This window comes from Triturus cristatus, chromosome 8 (assembly GCF_964204655.1).
Source record: "Triturus cristatus chromosome 8, aTriCri1.1, whole genome shotgun sequence".
In the NCBI taxonomy this organism is placed as follows: domain Eukaryota; kingdom Metazoa; phylum Chordata; class Amphibia; order Caudata; family Salamandridae; genus Triturus; species Triturus cristatus.
This window is the reverse complement of record NC_140591.1, coordinates 1154697054-1154718636: the sequence shown is the minus strand read 5'-3', so window position 1 is coordinate 1154718636 and position 21583 is coordinate 1154697054. Positions and strand designations below refer to the sequence as shown.

At 43.5% G+C, this 21583-nt stretch overlaps 1 protein-coding gene across 1 annotated transcript in view; it reads right to left on the bottom strand.

The window, feature by feature from the left end:
• Positions 1-10185, bottom strand: part of LOC146805530 (lysozyme G-like) — a 158209-nt gene extending 148024 nt beyond the window's left edge. The window contains exons 1-2 of the mRNA XM_085622791.1: positions 10067-10185; positions 9303-9367 (exon numbers count right to left, since the gene is read on the bottom strand). Coding sequence (XP_085478917.1) covers positions 9303-9345 — 43 coding nt within the window. The 5' untranslated portion in view covers positions 9346-9367; positions 10067-10185. The remainder of the gene's footprint in view (positions 1-9302; positions 9368-10066) is intronic.
• Between the last annotated feature and the right edge of the window lie 11398 nt (positions 10186-21583).

The window sequence follows — 21583 nt, the reverse complement described above, 5'->3', positions numbered from 1 at the left end:
TTAACCAATCTTCACAAAACTTTCCCCAAATACATCTGCCTCATCTCCTTCCTGGAATGTTTTGAAATGATTCACTAAGCGGGGGTTGAGGTAAAGGGGGGATCCAAAATGCAATTTCTCTATCACAGGGCCAGGCCGCAGGCCGTGCATGGCAGCGGGTGGTATAGTTACATATAGTTATAAAATATTACTTCACCTTAAAAAAAATCTAGAAATTCACTGAAGAAAAACAGAAAGGTTAAAATGAGGTTATAGTTGGGTGAAAATGTCAGTTTTAACACAACATTTTAAATGAAAGAAACACTGAAATTCCCCAGTTATAGTTAATTGAAGTAACTACAATTCTTGCCATCGCTTTGCACTGCATATGACCTCACATATTACATCGCTCATGACATGTTCTAAAACATTATTCATGAAGTCTACAATTAGATAATTGATGACAACATTGAGCATTTATAGAGAGAGTGAGAGATATGATAGAAAACACTATCCTACGCCCTACAAAATCTGTTTTTAGCAGGTGTCTGTCCTCGATTTGCTAGTTCTCCAATAGTATCCATGCATGCAACTATATAAAAAAATGTGTAAATATAAAACAAACTAAGTAATAAGAAAGGATAATAGTTGTGAGATATGTTACATTCCAACATGTAGGTTAATAAAAGGAAAGAAACCGCAACGTTTTTTATTCAAGTCATACACTATACATGCAGACATGAGTGAACAATGTGTATGTGCTGATTAGATTTAAACAAATTGCATATAACTTGAAGGTCGCAAATCTAAATTGCAGTAGGGGCAGTAAAGTTTTATTAAGCATAATTTAATAAAGAGACATGTAATACTTTAGCAACATTAATTGTTTACACATTCAGGGTGACAAATACAAAAGAACAAATAATAGTACTTGAATCTAAGTTGAATTTCAAAGACATACTACTGGAAAGTCCTAATCATAAATGAATGGGGAAGTGGGTCAAAGTTAGGGGTGGGCGCAATTTGCGTAGTCTTGCTAAGCAAAGCTCTGCGAAACGGTAAAAAATGTCCGCGAGCATGCAGAAATTCTGCAAACATGTGGAATTGCTTGTTCGTGATGCTTTTTTCCTGTTCGCGAACTCTGTTTGCGTGCTCGGGGGGAAATATCTTGCGAACATGCATTTTGAGAACGTAAACAAGCAAAAAATTCCACGAAGCCGCAAAACACAGAATTTTGGGCAATTCCGCGTTCTCCGCGGAACGAGAAATTACCCAAATTCCACAAATTCCGTGAGCGGAACGGAATTTACCACCCAGGACTAGTCAAAGTACGTCAACCACATTTCTTTCACTATGAATTGGGAAGCAAACATTGGGAAAGCTAACAAGGCTTGAAAGTATTTTTCAAGGGTTTGCAAATTTGTGACTGCGGTTGTCTGGTTAGTGAGATGGCTGGGAGAATGGCTCAATGGCTAGAAGAATGGATGGGTTGATGATTCTATAGAATGATGGCCTAGAAGATGATGTAGTTAGAGACATTTCAGGGCATGGGCAAAATGAGCAAATGCCCTAGGCCCCCACTCTCCAAGAGCCTCCCTCAGAAAGTAAACTTTTTGTGTCTCATGAACATCTCTGTATATTTGTAAATATGCAATTGGGTTACTGGTTGAGGGGTTTGGAACCCTACAAAAGCAGCAAGCACAATCTCTGTCAAAGTCAAAGTGAAACACAAGCAACCCTGAAAATAACCTGCGCTCAATCCTCTGGCAGCTAGGCACAAAATCAGACAGGCTTAACTTAGGAGACAATGTGTAAAGTATTCAGACAGTAGTCTGACTAACCTTATGCAAGCCTGGGCAACTATATTTCATAGGAAAAGTTATTCTGCCAAACATGTGCATCTCTAAGGGAAACAACGTGGATTCTGTAACATGAGAAGTAAATGTCTTTTTCACCCAGAGATTTCCTTGGTGTTATTAGTTATAGCATACATTTGATCAACTCTATTTTTTCCCTTGCAGTGTGTTCCAGTGAGTCCACAGCATGGCACCTGCATGCATCGCAGTTATAAATATGTTCCTATCGGCCAGGTTCAAAATCATTCCTCATTAATTGTTTTTTAAATACCTTCCACATTATATGATGCACAGGTTCACATATGGGTCATAAGAGTGAGGACACCACCTATTACACAACTTTAATGTATATATGTATACATATGCAGTAATAATACAATTGAACTAGAGATATGTTTGTTTTTTTGAAGGTGGAGTCACTCAAATCCTTTTGCACTGCCCTGAGGCAGTCAAGATTAAAGGGTTGGAGGCATCCACTAGTTCTATTGTATGTACTACCTAAGCTATGAATATACAGGACATTTGTGGATGGTTTAAGGAGCACCGTAAGGCCATACAGTTTTTAGCGGGCTGGTTATGGACATTGTTAGAACTACCAAAGGAGTGAACTGTTTCTATAACTGATTTTGAGGTACTCAAGTAGATTATTTCACAAGGATCATAAGAATGAATTAATTATGAACTTTGATAATTTTGCTTTTTTCATGTATTTGTGGTCTAATATGTTGTATAATGTCTGGTTTTCGAATAATGTATCTCCTTAGTGTGGCAGTTTTATATTATTGTAAGCAAACCCAAGTTGCATAGCTCAAATGATGTATCTTCTGTCTCCAATAGTAAACTATCTGGCACATGCATCGACAATGCCATTTGCGATTCCTTATTAGCGAAAAATAAGGATTTGCTAATAAGGAATAGCAAAAGGCTATGCATGTAGAAATCGCTTAGAAAATAGCGATTTCTAATCATTCCTTAATTGCGACTCGCAAATTGCGAGTTGCAATTAAGGAATACCTCCCCATTCATTCCTATGGGCCTAGAGGCCCATAGGAATGAATGGGAAGACATTCTCAATTTGCGATTCTCAATTAGAGAATCGCAAATTTCTCATGCAATTTCAAGGGTGCCAGGGTGTCAAAAGGACACCCTGTTGCACCCCTGAAATCTGCATATGAGTACATCTTGCACACACACATGCCCCAAGGGCATGTGTGTGTGTGTAAAATGGAACTTTGAAAAATGCACGTTAGTTCATTTTTCAAAGTTTTTGCAAATTACCATGACGTTCAGCTTCATGGAAATTTGCTCCCCCTATAAGCAAAATCTCTAATATTTTTACTTTCATGCATTGCATTTAAGGAATCTCAATTTGAGATTCCTTAAATGCAATCGCAATTTAAGTAATCGCAATTTAGAGATTACTTAAATTGCGATTTTTGCATTTGGGATGATGCATCCCAAATGCAAAAATACCGGTCGCAAAGGGGCAGATTCTGAGAATCTGCCCGTTTGCGACCGGTTTTTGCTTTGATGCATGTGGGCCTATGTCTCTCTTGTAGAGCTAAGAATTATAATAAGATGAATCCCTATAGAGAACCCCTTTTTCCTGTGAAATAAAGTATTTGTGTAGCATTTCAAACAGTAATAAAGTGAAAACCCAGTACAAGAAAAAACCAACACAAATGTAGATAAATAGAGTAACAAAATTTAAATTATTGGGGACCAAAACACCAAACATTCAATCAGTAGAATCTAAGATGTGGAACTTTAAAGATGTAAGTCAAAATAGCACCTAGAAGCACAAAGGGCCAACAGTGGTGATCTGGTTGCTCTGGGCTGGGACATAGTCACAAGTTCAGGCTTACAGCGGTGGAGCCTGGGCCACATACAGGCACCAAGTTTGGCCTGCTGCACAGTGTACCTTAAATCACTGTTTGTGTAGCGTAGCAAGGTCCTGCTTCTAGGATGAGCCATGCAGTGGAGGTTCTGAAGCTGCAGTGAGGCTGCAATGCGGAGTCCTGTGTCATTGTGAAGAATGCTGTTGATGAGGGGCATGTGATGCGAAGGCCTGCTTCGAGAATGCATTGCGCAGCGGTGATTCAGAGAAAGCTGTGGGCAGCAATGCGAGGTCCTGCATTGGGTATGCATTGCACACCAGCTGTTACCTGTATGGAGATGCAGCGTGTTGCATCAGATCTGCTGACAGTACCACAGCTGGGCTGGAAGAGCACCTTCATGCCTGCTTCCAAAGGGTGCAGGATTGGGGTTGCACAACTTGGGTGGTAGGAATCACAGCAGACACCACCCAGGTTCTGGGTTCAAGGTAGGTGAAGCCTTTTCTTTCCCTGAGGCTCTGATCAGGAGGCCAACTAGCTAGCCATTGGAGTCACTTTGGTGGCCCTGGGTTCAAGATGGGTTCAAGATGCAAGTCCAGTCCTCAATCAGGCATGATGGCAGAAGGGCAACAGAGTTACGGTCCTCTTCCAGAGCAGCACTGCAGTCCTTCGAGTCTTCCACAAGTCGAGAGGTGTAGTAAAGAGTTGGGTCCAAGGGCCCATTATTCATACCTGATGAACACTTTGAAGTAGGAGAAGGTTCTGAAGGTTTGCATCCCCAGAGGTGAATGGAATATCCTGCTTCCCTGCCCTGGCCCCAACTTGTCTGACGTCACACAATACTATTGTTAAACCCTTTGTGAATATGCTCAGGCAGAACCTTAGCGATGTGCAAGTTTAGTAGGAGACAGCTCCCCCCTTCATCTAGTCAGAGATGGTCCATCCTGACAACACACTTTCCTCTTTGTCTCACTGACTGTTGGCAATACAGAACAACCAACACCTAGTCATGTGACCCAGGATACAGGCTGCAGGCATAAAATGGTTAGGACAAGAACATGCCAACTTTCTAAAAGTGCCATTTTCAGAATTGTGCCTTAAATTACGACTCTGCTATTAAAGAGGGTATTAAATTATAATACTTTGGATGCCATACTCTACATTCCTACTCACCTCCAATTGAATGTTATTACTTATTAAATGTAATAAGTTAGCCCAATGCTGTACTATAGGAGAAGTAGGCCGTGCAGTAGTGAAAAACAAATGTAAGAGTTTTTCACTACCAGGACTTGTAAAGCTTACAAGTAGATGTCCAACTCTGTGAATACACTGCACTCAGCCCGATGTGCTATTTAGGATATATCCTAGGAGTGACAAATATATTAAAAATGAATGTTTGGGCCTGGAAAATGGTTTATTTTCCCAGGTCGAACTGGCAGTTTGAAACTGCACACAGGATGCAATGATAGGCCTGAGATATCTTTAAAAGGCTACTCAAGTGGGTGAGACAATCAGTGCTGCAGACCCATTAGTATAATTTTAATTTACAAGCCCTGGGTACATGCAGTACAACTTTACTACGGCCTTACAAGCAAAATAAATATGCCATTTGGATGTAAGCCAATTTTACAGCACAGGCACTTTACCTCTGGTCAGCAAGTGGTAAGGTGTGCAGAGAACTAACAGCCAACAAACATGGGCTCAGAAAACAAGAGGCTGAAGGCAAAAGGTTTGGAGATAACCCTGCACAAAGGGACAACTCCAACACATGGGTAACAAAATTCAACGTTGTTACGAACAGGGAGCCCAAAATATGTATTTTCCGGGCCCTAACAAGGCTTAAGACAACAGTGTGGATAGTTGAAATAAGAGGTGAGTGCATAGACAGTTGGGTGCATGGAAGAATAAACAGTGAATGCATCGATTTATAAATGAGATCATGAAGGAATGAATTGGTAAATTGTTGAAAGTGGATGAGTGGATGAATGGAATTTCCTGGAGGTGCTTCTATAGCCTTGGAGTGTAACTTGCCATTAACAGAGTAAAATATTGGTTATTTCATAACACAATACAGAGTACATTTTAAGGCAGACATCGCCATCATCAAGACAAGAGAGTCTACAAAATGCAAAGAATTGTAACTGTTTATCTAGCACAATCAGTGCCCAAAATATGTGGATCTCCAGATGGCATCACTAGTAGGCTGTCTGCCTCTCCCTGCTTTGCTTTGGAAATGCAGCAGATGTGCACAGGGACTCTTAAAAAAATGCAGTGCACTCCAAAGGTGAACTCATAAGCCTAGTGCACAGTAAAGAGTAGATGCTTCGGTTGTCTGACACCAAGAGGAACATCGCCTTTAAAGACTGTTTATGTGCAGGAAGGTGTCCCTTCCTGCACATAAACAATCGCCCCTGCAGTGCAGGCACCCTTGCAACATGGCACAAGGGTGCCTGAGTGTGCGTTAAGCAGCTTTTTTAGTGCCAGCACTAGAAGAAATGCAGGGGTGTTCTGTATTTTTGTAAACAAGGTGCATCCCTGCGTTTTGAAAATGGTGGAGTGCGACATTGCCAAATTTGATGTTACCCCGCGCTTCAATATTTTCTTTTATATATCTCCCTAAATCTGAAGGATGCTATTATCAACCAAGGCTTAAAGAGGCTGACCCAGAGAAACCAATGGCTAAATGGGGCAGTACCAAAGTCCCTGAAAAAATTAAGGCACAGGAAAATTATGGTTATCAAGTATGTAATAGCAGCTCCAGCACAAAACCTAAAATGATGCGAAATTCACTGTTTATGGCAAGAGCTTAACCATAGCTCCCATTCCACCATTCTTACTCAATTAAACTACATACCCATCATATAGTGTTTTCAACATTATACATTTCCAGGCATATATGACCAACATACAAAGTATAAAATACCATATATTACAATTGTAGTAAAAAGACACTAATCTATAAACAGTATTCTGTCTCTCATTCACATTGTAGCTCAATCTTCTGCAAGCGATGGTGCAAGAGGAAGATAAACTAGTAACAACATTAGTTAATCACTCAGTCCTATCACACACTCGCCATGCCCTGTTTTCAACATCATATATGCTTGCACACTTTCAATACTACATTACATAACGGACATGTAATATTCTGTAGCTCTCTCCCTTGCTGCTCAGCCAGTGTGAATTTGCTGCGTGGAATGTTGATGTGGTGATGATGAATGGAATGTTTGGGTACCTGGGAGGTGGAGTGTGACAGTTGGAGCATGGGCTAAGAAGCAGGCAGGCTGCTGGGCGGTGGGGCTGCTCTACATGTACTTACCAAGCTACAACTAAGACTAAATAAACCTTCTTAAATTACATCTTGGCTACTGGACATCATTACCACAGTACATTATATATCAAACATGATTGTTGGGTTTTGGTTTCATACATATTAAATAGGAATTCTGTTTTTTAACTTTCCTTATATAGTTTCTTTTCTGATAGCTGGCTTTATAAGTGCAAAAATTAAATTTTCTATGAAGTCAGGTGACAACCTTAACTACAGATGGGCGTTTATATCTTCGTAATATGTATCTTTTTAGCCACAGGAGGAATGGCATACAGCCGAAGCTGTCTCTAAATGGCCACAGATAGCAAATAATGTAAACTGACAACAACAAATAAATAAGTTCTGTTATAGGTATCTGCTGTGCAAACTGCTATAATTCATGCAAAATGAAAATAGGAGGGTAGGGGCGTAATGGGCTGTACCCGAGAAGGACGGGATAAACAAATGTATACCCTTATATCTCCTTTTTTGAGAGGTATAGTTTATAATTCTTCCAAGCTGGGAGAACAACTATGATCAGCCGCAGTAAAATGCAATAGTTCGGAAATATTAAAGAAAACCTAAATCAAACTTATTTTGGAAAAATGTGTTTTTGGCGTTCATGTCTATGAAAACAAGGGTACAAGATGCACGGAAACTCCAGAGTTGTTTCATTTTTTTAGAACATCGTGTATTTGGTTTTGAACTTTTTTATTAAAACAACTATTTGATTCAGGCTTCAGCTAAATACTTTATTCAGATGTTTGGTAGAATTCCAAATATACTATTTGGTAAACCCCTGTACATTAAGAAATGAATACATAATGATTTTAGAGCAGATTATGTTTGATGAGCTCACCATAACCTTATGAATACTTTGCTGCTCCTTCAAATACCAGTAAGAACATTCGTTCTTAACTTTGGGACATCTGTGGACCCTCACCGAATCACTATTGAAAACGTAAGCAATTTCTACGATTTAAGTCTCAAAATGATACACAAAAATACAGAGACTGGCAGGCCTCAAACAAGTACACAAATAATGAAGTATTTTATTTATTTCACAAACAAAAAGTAAGCAAAAATCTAAATTTTGTTTTCCACTTAATATGAATTTTCAAAATGTTGGTTTATTCCAAAAAAATAAAGTGATATGCTAGACTATAGCCTATCACTTTATACTTTTTGTTCTTTGTTCATCTTCTCTTTTTATCCGTGCATACCAATTCTTCTCCAAGTGAGGCAACCAGTTGTCCAATCTTGAACCAGTATGCTGTACTTGCACTACTCCCCTCAAATGAAGATAGGGATACCAACTTAGGCCCAGATTTGATGCAGTGCAATGCAGCAAGACAACTTGCTGTGCTGCGTCAAATGAAGAGAGCAGTAATGAGCCATATCTACTAAGAGGCAGTGCTTTCTTGCTGTCTCTCAGCATTGCCGCACACAGTGTAGCACCAGCACAGGGACGCTTGCGCCTTGGTGTAAGAATGCCTTCATTACAAGCAGGCTTGTTTTTGTGCAAGAAGGGACACCTTTCTGCACAAAAACAACCCTCAGAAGCATTTTCCTCTTTCTACATGTGCTGCAGACTGCAGCATACATAGACAGTGGAAATAATGAGGAGAAATAAAGATATTGCTCCTAGTTAGGCCTCTGTTGAAAAGACCTAGAAATTTGTCACATTTTCAGGTTTACTAGTCTTAGGAAATCTGGGAATATGCCAAAATCCATGGGTAGATGTATGAGAACACCCACACTCCATCCGTGAAACGCCTTCTCAATGCAGAGTAACAAAAGGGAGCAACTTTTGCTGCTTTGTGTTACTCCACATTTACAAGGCAACGCAGAGCCAGGCAAGGTAGTTTTGCATGGCTTAGTATATCTGACATAAGCACTTGCGTTGCCCTATGCAGAACGCAATGGCAACGCAAGGACTTAGTAAATCTGGCTCTTTATTTTTAACTTACACTTTCAAATTTCATCTCTTTTACATAGTATTTTAAAACTTTAAATTTTTCTTTTGATGTATATATATTTGATTCATTTAGTACTATTATTTAATTTTCTAAACAGTCGTGGTTCCCCTGAGTAGGTGTAACCGACCCCCCCAGGCCAGCCAACCACCGGTTATGAATCACTCAATTAGAACATTGTGGAAGCTGTGAGTTTTCCTTCTGCACTCTTTCTGACTTTTTCTTAAGCTATACTTCTGAATGAATCTCGTTGTATTAGTAGCATTGAGCGAACTATCCTCCAACTGAAAAAGTAGATTCTGCAGATGTGCACTGCTCACTCAACTTTGCCTGAAGTTGCACTTACCAATGGAACCAGCTAAACACAGGCCGATGAGTACAATCCACATCGTGCAAGTAGTTTTCAGGTGCCTGGAAAAAAGTATTATTAATAATAATAATAATAATAATAATAATAATAATAGACACATAAGCAGGCTTTCATAGACAAATAGGAGCGTGTCTGACAGCATTTTAAATAAATGCAGCTGGTGCAGGACAAAAACGGCACCTCAGGGGGTGTGAAAACCTGTGTTATGCCCCTGTGGTGAGCTACTCACACATGGAAACAGAACACCTTTGAGCTCTGAAGTTCTATGTACAGTTGTCACAGATATAGTGCTAACATTAGAGACAGTGTAAGTCCTGGGTGTGTAGCTATCAATAGTGTAATTGGTGTTGTGGCACGGGAAGTGTGAGGGGTGCACTGTGCCCCTTTTACAGGGGTTTTCTACTACCTCTCCAGGGGTTGAGGGATTTCCCTTGCTTGTATTAGCACCCACGGCACACTCGCTGCACCACTAGTACATCCTATTTGCAAAGCATACCCTCTAGCTCAATGGATTGAGCAGGCATGTGTAAAATGATATATCTACCTAACAGAATATTAACACACAGGCTTCCCCAATGACTAACTGATTATTTCTATACATTTGTGTTCCTCTGCTTCTCATGATCACATGATAGGTAAACTCTAATTTCTACCGTGTAATTTACCCACTCACCCTACCCTTACCCCTTTCAGCCTCTTACAGAACTACTCCATGAGAGTGCATTATTGGACCAACATACCTGTATAATGTTACTCGTAACTTCTTTTTTCCCCTCTGTGGGTGGCTGCTTGGATGTAGAGCTTTATGTATTCTGCTGATTTACGCAGACTGGTACCATGTTCTTTCTTTATAAACAGAGCTTGTCCTGTGAATGTTCTTTTAAGGTTATTGATAAGAAATGCAAACATTAAATATGGATCTTGCTAAGAGCAAGCTTATCAATCCCTTTGTTGTGCACTTATGGTTTTCTCATACTGCCGAAACCTTTTGAATCTCAAGTGGATAAGATTAAAAGCTTAGATTAATATGTGGTTATGAAAAAATCACAAATAAGTCATTTTGCAACTGAAATTATCACTTTAAGAGCAATGCGTATACTGGCACAAATAACATTGACTCTCTCATTGTGATAGAACACAAAGGTTTATCAACTATTTAGAAGAGACACTTAGAATTACTAGCCTAAATATAGATACTTTACTTACAGTCTGGAGCTGATCCTTTCTACATGCTCCCACCACCTAGAGTTCTAAGAGTCAGGTCCTACTCCCCTGACCTTCAATCGCACATTCTGAGAATGGGCACACTGAAACAGGAGATATCACCAATGTTTTGAAATACAAAGCTATGGCGACACTACAAGTGCTGCTTAGTTATGCCTAAAGTTCTAGTTAATTACAGTGATTAGTCTCTCTGGGGCTTTGCGGCTGGTTCAACCTTCAGGTGCAGACAGAATTAGCAAGATGGTGATGGCGTAGAAGCTTCCTGTCAAGCTCACCTGGCTTGAGACCACTATAAGAGAAAGTCCATGCTACTTTAAGTCTTGCATATAGGTCTTCATTCACAATCAGCAAGGCAAACAACAGCTGGCTCGCTGGGCTGTAAACTGTACTTCAGGTCCCAATATCTGGATAGCAGCTGCTCCCATATCTTCTTCATTTCCCTTGGCTTGATGACTCTAATGCTCCAAGCTTCCTAGAGGACTCATTTGTTTTATCCTCTCCGCTACTGAGTCACTTTGATGTCCCATGCTCTGTTCCAAATGAACCTCTTGGCTGAACCCTCTCTGCTGATGACTGGTGTTTGGAGCCTGACTGACTAAGACTGTGGAGCACTGTCTCACATTGCTTGAGGTGCTCACCCAATCAGTGGCTCCTCCCATTGAAGGTCTTAATTTGAGCAATTTCCCCTTGTAGTTACCTTTGGTAGCCATTCTTGCTGCAATAGTGCCTTAGAAAAATGCTAGACTGCACATCAAAATAGCTGTGAGAAAAAAGGACTTGGATATATATTGAAAAATGCTCTTCAGTGTGGCTTCTTTAAGGAGTAACTAAAACAGATTATGATCAATGTAAAAGAAAAGGACACATGCCATAATTTCCAATAACTGGTATTTACAGAAGCTCCTTGCAGAAAGAGAAAGAAGACTCCCACAAGGTGTGTGCTTGCAACAACAATAATCTGATTTAGAAAGCTTCAAGTGATAAGGCAGTAATAATAACCCAATAAGGTCCATAGCAGCAATTTAACTCATACTAGACTAAAAGCACAATATTTTCTTTTTAAAGTGAAGTCATAATAAAATGTGGCTCTGTAATATTGCTCTATCTGAGCTGCTTTTTTTCCTAAGATTCAACTAAGGATACTCATTGCACATCTTGATTATCTTGATTTTTAACACTCCTATCGGACAGCTGTAAATCACTAAAACAACAGTAACTTGCTTGTTCCCCTGCTTTATCTCTCTCTAGTATGCCCTAATACAATGGCTCAATCCAACAACCCCTCCACCTCAAAAAATATCTAATGCTGCTCCTAACTTCTATAAAATAATGTGTTCACTCATCTTCCCGAGAAATGCTGCAAAGAACTTCATGAAAAAGGCCATGGAAGAATTCTCACTAGCACTCTTTGCTGACCAGTACCTGTGGGGTTGTGAGAGGTGCTTAAAAACTCACCCCATGTTCTTCTCTCACCACCTATCCCTATTAAGGTGGAGGAATCTAGAAGAATTCTTTATGGATAGAAACTGGTGATACTCCGCTCTGAACTCTTCAGTGGTAAGCTGTCAATCTCAATCTTCAAGAATTGCTGGATCACAAATCATTCAACTGATGATGCCCTTGCACAATTTGACTACCAATTTAAGGTGCTCCCTCACTCTTGAATGGCTCATTCCAAATCCTCCCACCATCCGCTGAACTCATCCTTGCATACGTAACTCTGCCACCTCGTACCCCTCATACTCTTCCACAACACTTATCCTCATAATTTTCCCCACAACAGAGAAAGGCATCTGAAAATACCCCATCCTCCTCACTTCAAACTCAAAACAGCAAGTCAGAGACACTAGCCAGAGCATGATACTTAGAGATCTCTTCCTTGAAGTGGTTTCTCCCTCAGTTATTAACTTTTACCTCCCCAAATTTCATGTCTTTCTCTCTCACATTCTCCAACTGCTCCCACAGAGCAACACTCCCCTCAAATACTTTCTACCATTATCACCACCCTACCTCCATACATGCTACTAGGTCACACTTTCAGAAATTTAACCACAAATCTGTGCTGTTGTTTCTGAAGTGAAATGTTTATTGCCCTTTCATACCCCCTCACCTCTCCATTAAAATTAGACCCCCTCACCTCTCCATTAAAATTAGATCCTGGCTACAGGGTCATCAAGAATCCCCCTGAATTCCCAATTATAGTCTGTACACGGAAGACCAGAAGTCCCATAACAACAAACTTGATGCTTTCGGTCTAAAGTGAAATATCCTCATCTATTCTACTTTGAAAAAATCCACTGTACACCCTTGAATTCAGGCTCAATCTTATATGTAACAACAAGAGTGCCCCTTCTGAGACCTTTGAGGCCATGCGAGATGGTCGTTTACCGGCGGAGCGTGCTGGCACTTGAATCCAAATAGCACAGTAAGGGTGTAACCAGTGATGTAGCTAGGGGGGCTGTGGGGGTGGCACTAATTTTGAGGGTGGCGAACCGTCCCCCCACCCCCTTCTCTTACCTGTGGCCGTCGCGGCCGCATAAATTGCCAGCCCCCCACTCTTCAATGAGGGCGCCGCAGGCAGCAAACGCAGGGGCCGACATGGGCAGCCTAAGGCCTAGCTATGCCACTGCGTGTAACGCACACTCAGGACTCAGTATCATTTACAAATCAGTTGGTTTATTCTAGATATTTCATAATGCAGTCTTTTTTAACATTCTTTTTATTGATCATGCTCAGTAATCAACATTTCAATTACATACTATTTAATCAAATTTACAAGTTATGCAATTGTCCACCATAGCATTTTCCAATAGGTAAGTACAGATAAGCATAAGTCATGGACCCCCCTTGCCCTCTCCATCCTCACCTACCCACTATATGCCCAGATATGTTCGCCTGGGCCCCCAGACTTTCTCCCACTTCTTTGGGCACCCTCTGCTTAGGTAGATTGTGTGTTCTGCTTGCTGACACCAGTCAAGTTAAGAAATCCAGTCTGCCACTCTATGAAGGGGGGCAATGTTGCATTTAGCAATCACTGCAGCCAATACCAGCCATAGGTCATGCGTGTGGGCCATGCCCATTCACTCGATATCATCAACAGGAACCATTTTGGGTCGATTGGGACCTACATCCCCACTACTTTTACCATTATTCTCCCTATCCCTTTCCAATATATTTGGTAATCCCACAAACAAAATAAAGAATGATTACTCCTGCCCACATCTTCCTTGACATTACCCATTTTTGGTTTGTCCTTTGTGATGTAGTGTGGTTCGGGGATAATATACCCTGTGTAGGCTCTTTAGTTGAATCAGTCGGAACCTGGCATGAATTGCTACCTCCCTCGGTCCCTGTATAGCTTCTGTCGATTCTTCATAGTCAGTTGACCAAGGTCGTTTTCCCAGAAGACTCTCAATGGTCCTCAGGGGTCAGGTGAGTTATTTAGGAATTTCTTGTGTACACTTGAAACGGCTCAGTCTGTCAGAGGGTCTGTCAGTAGTTTGTCCTTTCGTAGGGATGCCTCCATTAAGACTGTCCCTACACAAATGTAATTTTTAAGTGTGTCCCCGCTGGAGATATCTCAGCCCTTCTTCTTGACCCAGCTCGTATTCCTGTTGCAAAATTGTGAACATGATATATGCTTGCCCTTTCCATACATCTCCCAGTCTGTCTAGGCCCAGCAATTTCCATTTACTGAAACTGCGTAGTCGGTCCACTTTGTAGAGGTGTTTGCTGTCCCACAGTGGGGTGATCTCTGTCATTTTCCCTTCCTATCCCAGTTGCTGCATGCCATGCCCTTAATACTGTTCGTGTATGTATTGGGAGATCCTTAACCCCTCCCTTGTCATAAAGGAGGGGCAGGTATCCTCTAGGTCCCATGCCCACTCTATTCACCCTATAGGCCATTATCACTCTGTCACCAAAAACCCAGTCATTGAGGCACACCAGTGCCGATTACTACGATTACTGCCACTCTCTGGTCAGAAGGAAGGACACCTTCTTCTTCAGCCTCTATGTACATTGTAAATAGGTGTTCTGCCATCTTATCAAGCATTGACTTAAATAGTTTGACTGGTAGACCATTCGGTCCCACCGCCTTCTCTGATTATAATGTGAATGTTGCAGTTTTAAGTTCCTCCGCAGACAAGTTCCTGTCCAACATCTTCCTATCCGTCACGGATAATATCGGTATTCGTATGTCTCTAAGGAACTCTTTACATTCGCCCTCGGTCTTTACTGATGAGGAAGGGTAGAGTGACTTACGATATGTAGCAGATGCCTCTGAAATTTCCTTCCCAGTCACATGTCTTTGGCCTACTTCGTCTTTTATTCTGGGGACCCACTAATGCGCAGTTCTTTTTTTGTCTAACCTTGCCAGGAGTTTGTTTGCCTTGTCCCCTACGTCATTCAGTTTATGAAGTGTGGCCCGCGCTAGAGTTATGGCACTGTCTTCCATTAAGTCCCTGAACTCTTTTTGTCGTATCTGCAGTCTATGTCTCGCATCTGAGTGATTCACCCTTCCCTCCACTACTTGGGTTTCTAAAGTGGACACAGCAGTCTCTAGGGCAAGCCACTTCAACTTCGTTTCCTTTTCTATCACAGAATTGCTCTGCCCCTTTCCTAATGGCTGCTTTGAATTTATGGTCTTTAAGGTAACAGGGGTAAATTTTTGGGGGTAAGGTGTAATATTTCCGGGGGCCCTCTAGGACCACTTCTACCAGGGAGTGATCCGATACCCCTTGTGTTATGTGCGTTGCCTTGCAGAAGTCTCCTAGACTACAGGCCTGGGTAAGAATATAATCATGTCTGGAAAGGCTCCTATGAGTCATCGAAATATGTGTATACTGTCGAAGAGTGGGGTGCTGATGTCTCCATACATCACTGAGGCCCATGGTTCAGAGGAACTCATCCAGAGGGCCCAAACTTCTCTACGCCGCCACACTCTTCAGGGTGTCCAGCTCCACTGTGACAACATCATTCATGCTTCCCCCAATTGTTATTCGACCCTCAGGAAGGTCCAACAGAAATGGACCCAGTGAAGCTGGTGTGGTCCCTTGTAGCACTGGGGGGCATACACCATACATAGTTTCAAGGTCCTAGCCTCCCACTGGCCAATTATCACCACATACCTCCCCAATGGGTCTCTACACAACAGTCTTGTTCACATTAGAAGGCATCGAAGGAAACTGACACAGTTGAAATTTGCTCATCAGTAGTGGTATAACTGGTGGCTATCTTACAATGAAGGAAAGGTGAAATACATATACTTATCTATGGTACTGTCCCATAGTCAAAAAGGTAAACAATTGCTTGTACGTTGTCAAACTACTACGTACTGTTTCCTATGTTCAATCAATCAATAATCACTTTATTCGATTTGAATTAAACAAATTATAAAAGTATATAAAAACAGAGATACAAATGTAACAAAAGAACAGTCTGACCATGTAAGCAAAGACTTTCTCATAACATATCACGCATGTAGGAAGGTGAATATCTGACTATGGTTACCCCCAAAGTTTTTGCCTAGTGTCTAGCTGGTTTTTCGACTTAGTTGGCCTGAGATCCTGCCATTCAGGGTCGCAGGCTGTATGCTCTCTCTTTAAAATGGATTCCATGTACCCTAGGTACATACCCAATTGGTAAGGATCACCTTATTGGACCCTGTACAGTGTACCCTAGGTACCCAGGGCATAGGTGTACCCTAGGACTCCCAGGGGCTGCAGCATGTATTATGCCACCCCTGGTCTGGCCTTCCAATCAGACACAACTGGCTGATCACTCAGCTGGGGCAAGGTCGTGTAATCACCCCTTGCTTAGATATAGTATACCTATATCTACCCTTATATATAGACACATGTGTACCTATCAGCCACTCCTATGGCAGGCCTTAACAATCCTGGAGGCAGAGTTCTTGGTAACATGTGAGATGGTGCTCTAGCATGAGCTGAGCCTGTCTGCAGCTTTCGGAACCATGTCCTTATAGCTGTTCTATGATATAGCCTACCATATACTCCTAAAGTACCTTATAATCTTAAACGGTTATGGTAACTATGGTTTGGCTGTATCAAAACATGTCGTGTAAGGTGTCTAACACTTTGGAATAATGCCCCCATACCATTTCTGGTGAGGAGGATATTATTCCTCCCTTCTAGAGGGAGAGACATGTTAAAATCCTACTTTGCTGTTTAACTCTCACCAAAGCCTCAGCATCACAAAATGGATGCTGCTGCCACAGACACGAGTCTGACCTCCTGCAGCTGGGAGCCCTCCCAGCCAGGGAGGCCTGGACAATAGGTTTCCTGCTTGGGGAGGTGCTAGCACCTCCCCAGACAGACTTTGGTGTATTGGGGCAGGGAGGGCTGAAAGGAATGAGACAAGCCTGGGGCACACAAGGTGCTCCATGCATAGTCCAGTTCAAACCGGTGCTGGGGCACTCCAGCCCCAGCTCTGGCGCGAAACTGGACAAAGGAAAGGGGGTGTAGCCACTCCCCTTCCTGGTCCCACCCATAGGAGGGACCTTGCAGGTAGCCCAGCCCACTAGCCCAGTATATGAGTAGGTAGCTGAGCCCTGCAAAATTAGATTAACCTGAATCTGCAACTTGAACAGAAACTCTGGACCTTCGACATTCGACCTCAGGAAGAAGACTGAAGAAATCTCCCTTGTGGCCAAGGAGTGACCACCCTGGGCAACCAGGCACCATCCAGCGACCGCTGCTTGCTTTGCGACTGAATCCTACAAGGGACAACTGCAGAGACTGACCAGCGCCAAGACTTACAGACACCTCTGAACCAGATCCACATCTCCAGCGAAGCTGAGACCCATGGAGGCGACGAGGAACGTGGGACCGGCGACTTGGGAAAAGTGGCTAGTACCTGACTAGCACGACTTCCGAAGCTCCCTCGAGGCTGTGCTTGGGGAATTGAGAAGCCCCACTCCCGAGCACCATCTGCAAAGAAGACCAGATCCCCACACTTCAATTGTTCTGCGTGGGGCCCTTCTGCACCTGTGTTGCTCGAAGTGTTGTCCGGTTGCTGGCCCGTTGGCTAGTAGCCTCAACAACGACAAACCTTTACTTTCATCTTGCTGGTCCGGCTCCTCCAGATTGGCACCCGCTCCTCTGTGAAAGAGAAGTACCCCAGACCTTCCTGGTCTGCACCAGAAGCAAGTCCTCCATCCTGTGTGGGTTCCGCTTGCCAAAGCTTGTTGGGTCCTGACTCGACTTCGACGCCGCCGACAGCAAGAGCCTTCGTGGGACAGCTCACCTCCTGGTCCTGGTCATCCTCGACGTCTCCTGGTACCCGCGGCTGCTGCGACAAGCTTCACCTTTTCACCTGCATCTTCACGACATCACCTGGTTCCTTCCTGGTTCCTTCCCGGCTCCTGGCTGGTGACCTAGACTCTGTCCCTTCTGCTTGCAGGTTCCTTCCTTCTTGATCCCCTCCTTGGGATCCACCGGACACTCTTCACTGACCGCCTGTCAGCAACTTTCCTTCAGGCATCCATAGAAGTCAACGACGAAGCCCAACGCAAGTTCACACCTATGCACCCGCAGCCCGTGGGCTAGTAAATTGAGTACTTCGGTGCTCACAAGGGTATTGACTATCCTAGGGTCTAGTTTCCGAGCCTCGACTTTCTAGATATACCAGAAGTGTCCTAAAACTGTTAATTTCTAACTGCTAGTAATTCTATCGACTTTTACGCATTACGCGTGAGTGTTTCCACTCTGCACCTGAATCCCGTGGGCCTCCCACTTCCTAACCTTTCGTAGTAGAGCGTAGCCCCAGCGATTACCTAGGCCTAGGCCTATCCTGTGTTCGTGACAGTGGTCCTTATACCACTTACTTAGTATATGGTTTGCGTGGCCCCTAGGGCCTAACTGTATTACTTACCTGTGTGACTTAATGTATGCTTAAATACGACTGTGTTGTACTTACCTCGAATCTCATAAAGAGTGCTGAGGGTTTGACTAGAAGAAATACATTCTATTTTTATACATATCTGTTGTGGTGTCCTTTCATTTGGTATTCAAGGGGGAGCTGCCAGAACTTACCTGTAACCTGCTGGGCCACGCCACGCCATTACCGCCGACACCGCCAAGAGTCAAGGAGACTACAGAGGACACGCCATCTTCCGCGTCGCCGCCCCGGGACTGCATTCCCCGGCAGCCTCAGCGGCGGCGCGACGTAGTGACGCCAGGAGGCGCCATAAATTACAGGGAGACCGGCGGAGCGGGGGGAGCTGCCAGAACTTACCTGTAACCTGCTGGGCCACGCCACGCCATTACCGCCGACACCGCCAAGAGTCAAGGAGACTACAGAGGACACGCCATCTTCCGCGTCGCCGCCCCGGGACTGCATTTCCCGGCAGCCTCAGCGGCGGCGCGACGTAGTGACGCCAGGAGGCGCCATAAATTACAGGGAGACCCACTTCGCGGGACGCGCCGGGCTAAGCCCGGGCAAAGGGCGGGCCGTCTGTGGCCGTCCGGGGCAGGAGGAGGCAGGGCGGGGCCATCCCCCTGACATCGGACATCAGATCTCCTGCCGCTCCACAGGTATTACCGTTGTATGCTATACTTACGGTTGCGCCCCTTGTGTATTGTTGTGGTGCTGTTTGGCTGAGACGGACTTGTGGTTATATTCCGGATCCTGTTGCGGGGACTGCCAATTCCATGATGTCAGGTCCCAAGAAAAATAAGGTAGTCTCGGGGGCGGGCTCAATGAACAATTTTCTAGTCAAGAGGGTAACTAAGATCAACGAGGATAGAAGAGCTTCCTTGGGTAAAATAGATGATTTGGATCATGCCCCCTCTCTAGCAATAACCGCTACATTGGAGGACTTCCCAGATGGCGATAGAATCACGGACTGTTTTCTACAAGATCATAACGTGACCGAACTAATTTGTAATACAGTAGCTCCTATTGTCAAGGAAAAGGATAACGCAGCAATGGTCTCCATAATCAATGACACGTTACGCCCTGACTCTGAGGTAGATTCAGAAACATTGGAAGAAACTAGGGGCAAGAGACCAGTTAGATCTTGCAGAAGGCTTCAAAGTAAGAGGGGGGGTAAGACCTCCCAGAGGAGAAGGGTGGAAACTCAACGGCCAGATAGACACAGTTCCCCCAAAACCAACTTAATTGTAGAGCCTATGAAGGATCCCAAGACTACTTTGAGCCTAGAACAGTTTGATCTGTTAATTGAACGTATTGAGGCTGTTGTAGACCTAAAACTTAAAGCCTGTATTGACCGTCTTACAGCCAAACTGGACACTGCAAATGCGGAAATTAAAAGACTTGGAGGTTTACTGGATCAACAGCTGGTTAAATCCTCTCAGGCGAATCCCTTACCCCCTCATAATAGTTTAGCAAACCTCGGGGTGACGGGTTGTAGTGTTACAAAAGTTCCCAACTCTTTACCTATGATTCGTCCTGTTGATAGTTCAGACCATAATCTTACTGTCCCCTTAGTAACTCATCCCCCATCAACAGATGTGGATTCCGAGCAGGCGAGGGGTCTGCAGAGACCTGGCATTAACATTAATGCTGTACAAAGTAGACGCGCTAATACTATTAATTTGCCCCCGGAATGCGCTCCATACGTCATCGTACTTGCAGACGTTCCACTACTCGGCCCAAGCAACTCAGAGCCGCTAGTGGAAGCGCACGAATCCCTTAAAAACAAAGTGGTGGCCTGGTTAGGCGCTAAGTGTGGTTTTCCTTCCAAACTTGCTGGTGATATAATCACGACAAGGAGAGTGAACTGGATTGGCCCATCAAGGAAATTCTGTAGGGGGGACTGCGTGGTTGTGAATTTTAAATATCCACAACACGTGGCCACTGTCCTCCTGCGGGCAGCATCTCTGCTGGAGGAGAGCGACAGCATCCGTGTTCGCCCATTGGGGTATTTTTACAACAAGGCCAATTTTCCCTCCGTGTCGAGACCAAGACTTTGTCCATTTACCCCGGTGGGGCCTAGTCGGGCGCAGCAATGTTCTTTGCAGTGCCGTGAAAATGCCACCTCATGGGGTCCCCCCATCTTTACGCACAACAGGTTTGATGTGCTCTCAGGTCTCGACCTCTGTGATTGACGGGAAGAGGGAGAGGGTACAGAGGTCGCCGCGGTTGCGGCCCGAACATCTATGGTCCACGTACCCTCTTCTGAGGTGGTCAAGAACAATTTACCTGAGATTGTTATTAGTGACATTGGGGGAACGGTTAGGCTGCTATCTTGGAACATTGCTGGTTTGCGGGCCAAGAAGGGAGACCCCAGCTGGGAAAGCTTTGTCAAGAGTTATGATGTTATTGCCTTGCAAGAGACTTGGGACTTGGAATGTGACTACTGGATAGATGGCTTTAGATCCTTTTTTGTCCCTGCCTTGCCTTCCTCAGCTGGCCGGAACAAAGGAGGCCTTATGATGTTGGTTTCAGTGAATTTAAAAGGCAAACTGAGTATGTTAGACTGTGCCTCCAAAAATTTTATCATTCTGGAGTTAACCACAGAGGATGGTGGTAAATTGTTGTTGGTTAACTGTTACAATGCCCCCAATAGTAATCCAGAATCCTCGCATTTTAATTGGTTATTAGATTTTTTAACTCTCTACGGAGACAAGCAAACCACTTTGTTTCGAATCATTTTAATGGGTGATTTTAATGTTCATTTGTGTTCTAAATGTGTTATGGTTGATATGGAGGGGCCAGGCAGTGTGTCACCCCCTCATTTTGAACACACACTGAATGGTCGAGCACTTGAAAATGTACTGCTGTTAAATGAGTTATTCGAAGCTGAATTTTCTGATACTACCACACGGGTTGCCACTTACACGGGCAGGGCTAGCGACTCGATTATTGACTTTATCTTTATTTCGAGATTCTTTCTTAATTATGTGATTACTTATAATGCTATTGATATGCCCATGAGTGATCACAACCCTGTCGGACTGGTGCTAACAAATAGTGCCTTATTGTCAAAATTGGTTGTTCTCCAGCAGACTATTTTGCCTTTAAAAGTAAAGGATCAGGGGAGAAGACTC